Raw genomic sequence first — 12,220 nt, 5'->3', positions numbered from 1 at the left:
TAAAAATGACAATTTTTAAGTAGGTACTTTTACTGTTTAATTAGTCTTTTTTTATTATCGGTTTTTGGAAATTTTATCTGAACTGAGCATCTTTTTTTTCGTTCGCTAATATTAATTTATGTATTAAATATAAATAAATGTATTAATATAAATCAATGTAAAATAATGCAAGATAGAAACAAAACCTTACGAGGATGCGTGGTATAGCCTGACCAGGAACATAAAAACCCTGGCATAGAGGCGCGTCAATTGCATTTGATAGTGCAACACTGAGTACAGTCGTACCTGTGTTAAATTAATAGACTAACTTTATGTATCAGGATTCAGGATTACGGGCTAATTTGATATTTTCATAAATTAACGAAAAAATATTATTATAAGTAACCTGGTTTAAATAAATTAAATGAAACCATCAATCAGCTAGTTGGATTTATTTTATTATTCATCAATAATCAAATTCAGAACTTGAATATTCAACTGCAATGTCTGCTCATGAACGCTTCAAACTCGGTACTTCTTTCCCAATTCCATAAAATTCAACACTTAGAAAGTGACAAAAAACTTTAAAATAGGTAGTTGAAACAAACTGCAGCTAATTTTCATAGTTATAAATGATAAACATGTCAGTCAATTTGACAACCTTTGTCGGAAACATTATTCAATGAAAATATTGTCCGAACCCTTAGTATTTCTCTTCGACAAATACTTTAACACATTGTGAACCACTTTTCTTTCACGACTATAAAAAGATTTTAGCAATTTAATTCACAAAATCAATTGCGCACATTTAAAATAAAGTTTGTTTACACTTTGACAGCAATAGACTGACATGCAAGGTGACATGTCAATGAAGTTTTCAGTTACTGTTGCCATTAAAAGAAATTAGTACCATTAGTTTTCCGCAACATGGCGAGGGTTTTTATGTTCCTGGTCAGGCTATAAATTATTGTTTCTGAATCAATAATGTACTTAGGTACATTACTAGTTACTACCGTTATTTCTATTTAGTACTAGCTATCCGCCCGCGGCTTCGCCCGCTTGACAAAAGGGCTGCTTTTAGGGTTTTCCAAATGTTCGCTTGCCAAATGTTGGTCTTGAAGCACTGGAGTGGTAGGGCAAAAAAATTAAGACGTAAAGGTTCCATATGGGCGAAAACAATATTTTTATGAATACAATTTTTTTCTTTAAAATAATTGATGTTGTAAGTACTATTTAAATACTATGTAATTAATTATACATATATTTTTGACCTTTGACTTGATATTCGGCCTTGCCAACTACGCAAAACTTACGACATAATATCAATTCTCCATATCTGAAGGAAAGATTGTAGCATAATAATTATCACATTTGTTTAGAATACGAATTCGGGGACTGGTCAAGACAAGATATACCTACCTTAAATTTTTTAACATAACAATTAACAATCAACTTAGACAGTGGCACGGCACTAAATATAAGTATATACAATTTATTTAAAACTACCACACGGTTTTGTTATGGTGCCTTGCTTTTCTCTCTAGAGTTTTCTTGCCTTGTCTCCTAAATAGTTTTATATCTGGCACTTAGCCAGAAGGATATCTTAGACTTGTCATGCTCACTAAAATGTCTCTGGGGTAGTGGCGTGTGAGGCGGGTCGTTACATTCCCTATAATATGGTCGAGTGAAGCGATGGCTGGTTCACACGTCATGTCTGTGAACAGGCGCTGCCTTCGGGGACTGGTCAAGGAAAGATATACCTGACATAAAATATATGTATCAAAACGCAACAATTAACCTAGAAATTAGCACGGCACTAAAGAAATATATTCAAAACTGCCACGCGGTCTCGTGCTAGATAGGCGTCTAAAAGGCCACCTTCTATCAACGGGAGCGCGTGGTAAGTAACTTGCTTCTGAATGTATGTAACTTCCTACTTTTTTATATTTTTAAACCGGCAGACAGTGGTGACTGAGTTTGTTGCGGCGCTTCTTCTCAGCACTTGCCAAATGTTTGTCTCGAAGCGCTGGTAGGGCAAAAAAAGAATGAGACATGTATAGGCTCCTTAAGAGCATTTGACGATTTGCAAGAACTAATTTAATTAGTCTAAACAAATAAAGATAATTTTGATTTGATTTGATTTGATTTGAAATAATAATAGTAAATAGGAGTCTTAAAATAGGTCAAACGTATGTTTCTTACTTTTGATTGACCTACTTTGAGTACTTAATTATGCAAATACACAGACTTCTGTATTAAACAAAAAATTGTGACTGAAAAAAGAAATTAATATGAAAAAGAAAAAAAATCACTCCCACACTGTAACACAATTTTATTCTGTACAGCCTGTGTTATTACGAAGTCTGCAATACATTAGTCTATTAATAAAATAATCCAGATACTTAATTAATCTAGCTCTGTAGATCTACCCAGCACCCATGCAAGTTACAGTACTGACTTAAAATTGCTAATGTACCATTAAGGTATGCCTAAAGTGGGATAAGTTACAGTAAATAAGTAACATTATTTTCGTCCAAGAGGCTGTACCTTGCATTGCTGTGATTTAATTATGAAATGATTTTATTTATATTAATTTTATTTATTGTTTTTAATTATTACCTATGTCATTCGTAATTAATTATACATGATTTTTTATGAATTCGCGTGTATCATTTAATTTTGGATCATTATCTCCTTGCATGAGAAAGAGTTTGACATGTGAAAACTCGAGCGAGGTAGGCAGTAGTGATTATTGATGTGCCGTTCCCGAGAACGCTCTCTCAACTGAGAATATTCTCGGGAGCGTTCCCGGGAGCGTTCTCCTAAGTGAGAAAGGTTGAGAATCATGTTTATCAAATGGAAATAAACAAACTTTCATAAGTAAAATAGTATTAAATTAAGTCAACAGATAATTGTATATTAAACAATACACTCTATTTGCAGTGGAAGGCTATATTCTCAGAGTTCCCGAGAATATTCTCGGGAACTTTCTCGGCAATATTCCCGGCAACCGCACCTTTATTATATTTTATTTTTTTCGTTGTGAAATGTCGTTTTAATGATAATGTAAGATGACAGAAATTTCTTTTTACACGTAATTAAATAATGTAACTGTAAATTTTTTCGTTTTTAACACGCTCTTATTAGGTCGTCGTGTATGTAACTAACTATGTAATGGAATCTTAGAATCTGAATTACACGCACTTCTAAGTCTTGTATCATCATGAAACTTGGCAATTATATGTAGATTAGAAATGACAATACAATATTGTGGTACCAGCTGGTCTGATGATGGGACTTGAAGGTGGCCAAAAGAACTCCTAAACGAAACGGCGGAAACTCATCGAGTTTGGGTTCGTTGGATTTGTCTTTTCGAGCACTTTAATGCTAGATGATGTCCTGATGATTTTTGGCTTTTTATGTTGTTAATAATTAAAACCGTGTTTTTAGTTTTTTAAACTATTCTTATTTGACATTAAGGGCATATTTCACAGTCGCTTAGTAAGGGCCTGTTTCGCCACTTCTGGATAAGTTGTGGATATCTGAATATCTGTTAATGTCGAAATATTGCGAAATAAAACAAGCGATCTTTTTTTCACTGATGATCTGATGACATGATACAGTTCAGTCAGATTACGCAGCGAGTAATTTAATTTTAGCTATTCAATCAAACACTCACGATGGCAACCGAAATCACCCGAATTGATCTGCCCCCTACACAAGTGGCAAAGTCTGACATTCTATTCGGACGGATTCGATTTTCGAACTTGTCTTGTCCAGTCTACTAGACCCACTAATTGCGTACGAAGCACCTGTGCGGCGCTAAACTCGTCACGACATGCAACAAGACAATGGGCCAACTATCCGGCCGCTGGATATCCGGCTATCCGGCCTAGCAGCTCGCCGGATATCCGGTATCCGGCCAAACAACTATCCGTTTCATCTCTAATAATAATATACGCTACGGCTGATTATACGGAAGATCAAGGAGTATAATCAGCCACTTTGCGTTTGTGAACTATGAGAAAGCCTTCGATTCGATTGAGACATGGGCAGTGCTTCAGTCTCTTCAACTGTGCCAAATTGACTATTGATACATTGTGTGTACACGCCACAGTAACAGTCCGTTTTAAGATCAGGACCCGAAACCTATCCAGTTGCAGCGAGGGGTGAGACAGGGAGACGTCATCATCACCGCCCTGGAAGATGTTTTCAAGCTTCTGGGCTGGAGCGGATTCAGCATAAATATCAACGGCGAGTACATCACCCAGACAGCAGACGATATCGTAGTCATGGCTGAGATCGTGGAAGATCTAGATACAATGCTCGATCGCCTCAATAGTCTCTCAACATTCAAGTGGGTCTCAAAATGAACATGGACAAGATTTAAAAATCATGTCTAAAGACCGTGTTGCACCCACTCCTCTAAAAGTTGGAGGCTCTACACTCGAAGTTGTTGACAATAATGTATACCTGGGACAAACAGTCCAGTTAGGTAGGTCCAACTTCGAAAAAAGGTCAATCATCGAATCCAGCTCGGCTGGGCAGCCTTCGGGAAGCTTCACGATATTTTCACGCAGCTTCTCCGTCGCGTCGCCGCTCCGCTTTAAATCCGCTTGCAATCCTCCAGGGTGGCAAGGGCCTTAAAACTCAGCGGCACACTTGATGTTCAAATACCGCAGCCGAGTCCTAAAGCCGCAGCACGCGTTCGCCACGAAAAGAGTGAGCAAGACAGCAATATCTCACTCACACGTTTCATGCCTTGTTTATAACGACTAGTCTTAACGCCCAGTTAATAAATCATCGAAACATTACAAATAATATCACATATAAACAACAAAATTAAAATTAAAACTAAATGTATTCTGTCGAGAACACTGAGAATATTCCCGGGAGCGTTCTCGGTTCTCGAGAATATTCTCACTGGGAATATTGCCGGGAACGAGAACTTTCTCAGCGGCACATCTCTAGTAGTGATGCAACGAATACGAATATTCGTATTCGCCGAATCGTAGACATTTACCGAATGTTCGTATTCGGTGAAATAATAATTACGAATACGAATATCTACTTTTTTTAAATTTTGCCACACGTGTGTGTCTCCGAACACTATAGCCACAACGACATGACGGGAAAACTAACAAATTAGTAAGTAAATTTTTCTTCCGGAATTTGACAGTGAATATAGGTAGTGAATAATAGGTATACTTGTACAAGGTCGATTGTACAAGTACCTATTATTTTGTTTTGTGATTAGTTACAAAGTAAAGTGATTTGTAAATTTTAATTACTAAAACATTAACCATAATAAAAAGAGTTAAATTTATGAGTATTTCTTGACTATGTAGCAATATTCGTATTCGCCGAATAGTAGATTTAATATTCGTATTCGTAAAAGTGGTATTCGTTGCATCACTAGTAGGCAGGGTAGGTATAAGGTACCATGAAATTGCACCAACGAACTCGAGACATGATACAAGGATCTAATTTGTAGATAAGGCCAATCAGTTATAATACCTATGAGAAGAAAAATTACTGAGAATGTAATCAAAGCTCCCGAAGCAAAAATAACTACATAATATGTAGTAGGCATATATTATATGCCTGTTTGGTTTCATCATGGGTAAAAAAAAGTGAAAACGGGAAGAGAATACCTACAAGGGAATTCCCTAAATATTCTTTTTTGATGTTAGCAATATAGTTACATCGAGGCTGACTTGATTTGTGCCATTTTCAGGTTTCAAGTGAGACGAGTTACAAAATGGAACCAAATGGTTCATATACCCACACTCATGCACATGCATTATTAATGGTCGTCTAAACACGAATTTTAGAACTTAGAACAACCGACTAACATGACGCTTCACATTCCCGCCTAGGGTGCCAGGATTAGAGGGCCTTCTTGTCCCCCTAATCCTAAATATTCAAACAAACGGGTATCGATAGTAACTGTAGGTCATAGAACAGTATTGAAGAACAATAAAAAAAAGTGAGTAAACAAAAAGAAAATCATTCTCGCCCATTTCCCGCCAAAATCTTGGCATCGACTCCTAAAGTATCAATCATGGTATAAAAGTAATTATGTTTCTACTTTTTAGTGCAATTTTTTTGGAGACGGTTTTACTATTTATTAAAATTATATGAAGTCGACAGTTGCTCCATGACTACTTTCTTTAGTACGAGGTAAGTATAGTAGACATTGCTTTAGTTTGTTTTGTTTTATGACGGTGGTGTGAGATAGACGCTTTTTACTCTTAGTGGATTTATTTAACGTTGTAGATTAGTAAAGCCTAGATAGATAGTAAGTGCACGAAAAGTGAGGCAACTTTTAGTAGACCATTTTGGTCCACTTGAAAATTTAATATTTTATGTTTTAATTAAATAGTTAGTTTTGTGGTTTGTTTATATTCTAAATAAATATTTAAACCACCTATGAATCATTTTACTCAATCAAAGAAAAATGTTTAGTCGTCGATTCCGTTGACCTACTAACTTCATATTATGTATTAGTAAATTAGAATTAGTAACTTTATACTAAACTAACTGTTATTATCGAGATATTTCGAGTCATTTTCATAATCGATTAATTTCGTAGTATACCTATCTCTGAATCGCCCACCGCTACTTGGATCGTTCGTTGTCAAAGTTGTCAAACAAAATGTCAAGTCAAGTCTGTCAAGTGTCACAAAATGACGGGTTAATTTTGCAATTTGCATTTCTTTTAATTGGAAAATTTCAAAACTTACCTGAAGTTGGGGGAAATCCTTACGATAGAAATGTAAACGGGCAAAAATATACTTTGTCTAGGCCCCTTATTACTGTAAGATATAGTTAAAACGTAGTATCATAACCAAACCGTTAAGTAGGTACTTAGCTTGGTGATTTTGATAAAATTTGAAAACAATATTTGATAAATTAAATATACCGAGCTACAACTATGGCAGATTGGTCTAATAAACATGTGATCATGCGGGACTTGGCAGAGGCACAAGGGTGTGATGTTCCGGTTGACCTTGAAGGAATTGGCGCCAACGAGAAACCACCCGCTTTGAATATCCCTGAAGGTACACTTTTATATTCAAGTTATTACTCCAATAGGCTTATATTAAACAATAATATATAAAGCAAAAACTTAGGTTGCTCTAAGGTTTATTTAGTATAAAATTAATACAACTTTTCATCAGTAAGATTAAAATTACAGTAGAAACATAACCATTCAAACAACTTGTCTGTTTTACAAAACAATTTTTTATGGTGTAAAAATGGTTTTCAGACACTGGAGAGGATTATTTTGGACATTGTGTTGGAGAGGGTGACACCGGCCCACCAGACATCGCTATGATCCAGCAAATGCTAGATGAGGTATGTATTTTGCAGTTTTATTCCTACATTAGTTGTTATTATTTAAAAGTAATGTAAGCTTTCATCTAAAACATGTTTAGGTTACTTTGTTCAGAGTAAAATATGTGTTTTGGGTCTTGTTTATTGCACAAAAAAATTTCACTTTCAGGTCAGAGATGTAAGTGTCGTAAACTGCGAGGACAGCTCTGAATATGTTGTAGAAATATCCAAACCTAACAGGTTATCTATGAGCCAATTGATTGGCAAAGATGTCACGAATATCAGAACAGGAGCCATACCAAAAACCGTCCAAAGTAAAACTGAGAAACCTGCGATGAAAAAAGTAAAAAAGAAAAGAGAAAATGTTGCTGTTAATTCAATTTTACAAAATATGGCAGAGGAAAGTGCAAAATTAAATGCAGAACAGCCTAAAGAACCACTAAAACTTTTAAAACCAATGGACTTCATAACTGATTTCACAGACACAGAGATAGTCCAATCCGTTGAGAAGGTTAACGGTTGGTTGGATAACCAAGTGCCTGAAACTTATGTGCCAAAGTTTGTAAGTAATCCACTTCATTTCGAGGCAGGTTCAATGTTTAAAAGAAAAAGTGGCTCTACATCAAAAAGCAACAGGAGTGACAGCGTTACTTCCTCACCTCAAAAAAAAGAATCATCAACATCATATAAACCTTCTTCTTCGGCTACTAAGACACAAGATCCTGAACGTAAGATTTTACATAATCCATTAGCATTAGATCCGGGTGCAATGTTTAAGAGAAGAAGTGGATCAACCTCTAAAAGTACAGGGAGTGACTCTGTTGAGGCCTTGTCCCCTCCTCAAAAGCCACCTACGTCATCAGTTGATACGTACCAACCGACAACAAATTTCAGTGAATATTACCAGAAGTATGTGGAGAAAAGTCAAATAAAAGAGTCAATTAAAGAAGATATATGGACAAGAGCAGAAAAGTTAATGAAGTAAGTTATTATCAATATTAAATATAGCAACACCCAGTCATAGCTGCTATTTTATCAATGTTAAACTCTGATGAACTTATTGTAGATATTTCATTGTTAAATAAACATTTTTGCGTATTACAGGAAAAAAGAAGAGGCAGCAGCATTGAAAGCTCTGGAGTCTAACTTAGAAGCTGAAGCTATAGTTTCGGAAGTCTTCGACGTACCTACGGAAGACGATATAGCAAACATTGTTCTAAACTTCAAATTAGAACCTGACGTTATCGATTCAACGGTAGAAACTGATGTAATCGACATAATGGTAGAACCTGATGTAAACGACGCAACGATACAAACTGCCGTAAACGACGCAACGATACAAACTGTCGTAAACGACGCAACGATACAACCTGCCGTAACTGAAACAACGAGACAACCTGCCGTAACTGAAACAACGAGACAACCTGCCGTAATGGACGTCCCGTTAGACCCTGTCGTAACCGACGCAACGATACAACCCGCCGTAATCGACGCAACGATACAACCCGCCGTAATCGACGCAACGATACAACCTGCGGAACAGTAGTAACTACGTAAAATGGTATACTTTATTTCTAAGCCTTCTTAATATGCTTTTTACTACCATTTTGGATTAAAACTGAAATGGTTCGCGCCGTGACAGAGGCAAGAGACCGCGACATGAGTACCAATACAAGAGACAGGTTCGGCCAGGTTCAATGATATAGAATATCGTTTTAGCGCTCACCAGTAAGCGCCACTGTAGAGTAAGGTCCTGTCACTTGCTAGTAGCGAAGACAGTGGCACCAACTGGTGAGCGCTAAAGTGGTAGGAGGACCATCGCATTTGCACTCATCAAGATGGCGCCACTGTAGAGTAAGGTCCTGTCAATCGCCAGGGGTGCCAACTGTTAAGTATAAAAACGATAGCCCTCATTGAAAAAACATGCAAGTATAGTGTGGGCGAAGGCTCGGTAGAACTCGTGAATAATACGTTACATTGATGCATTGGTAAACGTGGCAACATCGACGTAAGGGAAAAGAAGAATGTAGGTACTTATAATAAGGAAAGAAATATGACCGGAGATTAGACTAGGTCTTAGGCTAATCTTAGGCTGGTAAGCAAGATAAGAGAACTGAACACAGGGCGTTTAAACGCCTTTTGAAGTGAGAAAATAGTTGGCAATATTAGACTATGGATAAAGGTCCAGACCAAAAACAACGCAGGCAAAGCAGCGGGCAAAAGCTAGTATTTTTATAGTGATGTTTGTGGAAGTGTTATTTAGTTTGAAATAATGAACATTTTCATGTGAACTTATTACATTGATTTTGTTATTTATTACTTTTGTGATTTTTAATTACTGTTTTTAGTTTAGTTACTAGATGATTAGTTTCAAATTGAGTGTGGACCGAGGATCTTGTGAAGGTCGCGGGAAGCATGACTGGTTGTTTTAGAAATCCTTGAGGGAAGCCTTTGACCAGCAGTGAACGTCCTTTGGCTGAAACGACCAATTAGTTTTAACTGAAAGTTATTTTAAGTTTAATAAACGCCGTCCTTTTCACACTGATCTGAATTGAAAAGGGTATATATAAGTGGTCTTAATAGAAAAGCTAGTGCTTTAATATTAATGGAAAAATGTGCTGCAAAGCTACATTATTTATTTTCCATTTTTAGTATAGTAACTAAAGGTTAATTTTGATACTCAATGTTAAGTACGACGATGACACACACGATAAATTCTGAGGTGTCTTATTAAGTAATTCATAGAAAATATAACAAAAATGTATAGTCTGATTTGCTGTTGTCTGTTCAAACTCGTAGCATGACGTAAGGAATATAAATGGCTGTTAAAAAGTTAACATTAAGTTACATTTAGATAAGTTTAACCTATTTTTGTTTGAAAATTTTAAAATGCCTAAAAGATAATGACTCAGTACGGCAAAAGAGAATGTATACCAAGAATGTTCAGAGTTCAATATATTTTTTTCTGTCGTAAACGGAAATTTCAACCGTGTGATCGACACTAGACTTAGATTGTACAAAATGTGCTGTGTATGGTGCACTGGAAAGACAGGACACAGGACGATCTCATAGGCCCGGTTAACTACGCCGGACCGGCCAAATTTGCCGGAAACCGGACGCCGGATAGTGTTCACATTACGCCGGATCCCACAAGAAAATAAGATAGTCAAGTCAGTTCATCAAAATATGCGAGCCGAATGACGCGAGGAAGCTCTCTGCCCGACAAACTCGTTCACACTGCCATTGGTTCTACCGGAACTTCGCAGTGACAAATCGCTCGGAAAAAATGCTGGACCCGGGATAATGTGAATAGCTTCATATAAATTGTACAATGTACAGCCACTAGCCCTTACGGGAATTTTACCGGTCCGGCAGATTTTCCGGTTCGGTAGTGGGAACCGAGAGGTGATGTGGAAATAACGAAATCAATAACACCTCTCCGTTTTGGTGGAAACTTAATGTGGTGTGTGTACCTCCGCTCCGAAGCGATAATTCGCTACAAATTAGGTGCTAAAATGTTAATGAATACTTTTATCACATTGTCTAGTCTAGTGTGATTAAATTTCGTATAATACCTATGGCGCTGCAAATTTAGTTATATGAATTTACTTTCTGTTTATTTTTTTCTCTCTCTCTCTTCGAATCGTTTGCGTATTCGAATCGCCATCAACAGATTTAGTATGAAAACATAAACAGCGGCCCTATGAATATGTCGTAAAGTGAACTTAGTATGAGAAATCGTAGCACGAAACTAATTTTGACAATCGAGATAGTCACGTTATCGTTGAATTCGAAGACTGGGTGTCATATTTCGTCGAAAACGCAAACGATTCGAAGACGAAAGTATTGAACGCTTCCCTGTCATTGGTTGGCGTCGCAGTCCGCGTTGCTGTTGTTACAATTAGCAATAATTGGTTAGGTACTGAAATTCGTCGCATGCAGGCTGGGCAATATTGAAATAAAATAAATTTGTGCCATTTTCGTTAAATACTGGTTTTATGCTAGTGAAACTAGTATTCGTGCCTTTAAAAGCTTCAGTGTTGCGAGCATTTCTATCGTTTTTCGAGATGTTAAAGCATATTTTCTTTCTTTATAATAATATGTAGTTGTTACATTAATAGTTTGTCGGATACAGGAGTAAACTGGTATTTTGTCTTGTTAACAGCTGACAATATAGGACAAGGGTCCTTTGCGATGTTTAACAACACCTATCAACGTTTTATGAGCTATCAAAACGCGATCTTGATAGCAATTTTATTAGGTCATCATTTATTGGTATTAAATTAATAAGTTTTATTCAGTTTTCAGGGCTAAGATACGTAATGTTTTTTTGTTGATATTGCGCTTTAGAATTAATCGTTGGTTTTAAACCTTATTGATAATTTACTAAAATTCAAAATATTGTGGCAACTGACGGTGGCATCAAATCTGCCACCAGCAATTAAATGCTTAACGGCGTCAACTAGCCGATTAATGACTTGTCTACCTTCTTCTTCTATGAGTAATACAAGATAGGCGTTTTACTATAGTCCTTGATAATTAAGTAATGATAAACTAAGGGTGGATTTGACCAAACCAGAGTAAATATTAATCTCAGAACAAATCGTCACTATTAACATACAGGGTGTCCCAAAAACAATGGATAACCCTGTAACCATCGATAGGCCTCGCCATGGCCTCCCTAACATCCAATTTTGACCCCAGTAAAAATATCACCGTTTTCAAGGTTTTCAAGTTTTAGTGCATTTTTAGAAAATTGCCACCTGCGATTACTTTTTCTCATGCCATTTCTACAAATGAGGATACTTTTCAATCTAGTTTTTTTCCTTATCACAAGGGATAGTTGGGCTATCAAAAGAAAAGATTAAAGTTCAACAAACTAGTTTAAAAGTATGAAAAT

The 12,220-nt window shown here is 36.4% G+C and overlaps 1 protein-coding gene across 1 annotated transcript; it reads left to right on the top strand.

The window, feature by feature from the left end:
• Window positions 1-6,662: 6,662 nt before the first annotated feature.
• Window positions 6,663-9,015, top strand: LOC135074736 (uncharacterized). The gene is made up of 4 exons (XM_063969105.1): window positions 6,663-7,043; window positions 7,253-7,341; window positions 7,490-8,301; window positions 8,425-9,015. The coding sequence occupies exons 1-4, from the start codon at window positions 6,917-6,919 to the stop codon at window positions 8,864-8,866; spliced, it is 1,470 nt and encodes a 489-aa protein (XP_063825175.1). The 5' UTR covers window positions 6,663-6,916; the 3' UTR covers window positions 8,867-9,015.
• Window positions 9,016-12,220: the final 3,205 nt, after the last annotated feature.

The sequence above is a fragment of the Ostrinia nubilalis genome, chromosome 9, assembly GCF_963855985.1.
Source record: "Ostrinia nubilalis chromosome 9, ilOstNubi1.1, whole genome shotgun sequence".
Taxonomy (NCBI): domain Eukaryota; kingdom Metazoa; phylum Arthropoda; class Insecta; order Lepidoptera; family Crambidae; genus Ostrinia; species Ostrinia nubilalis.
Note: the sequence above shows the minus strand (reverse complement) of the source record. Positions and strands in the feature narration are given on the sequence as shown.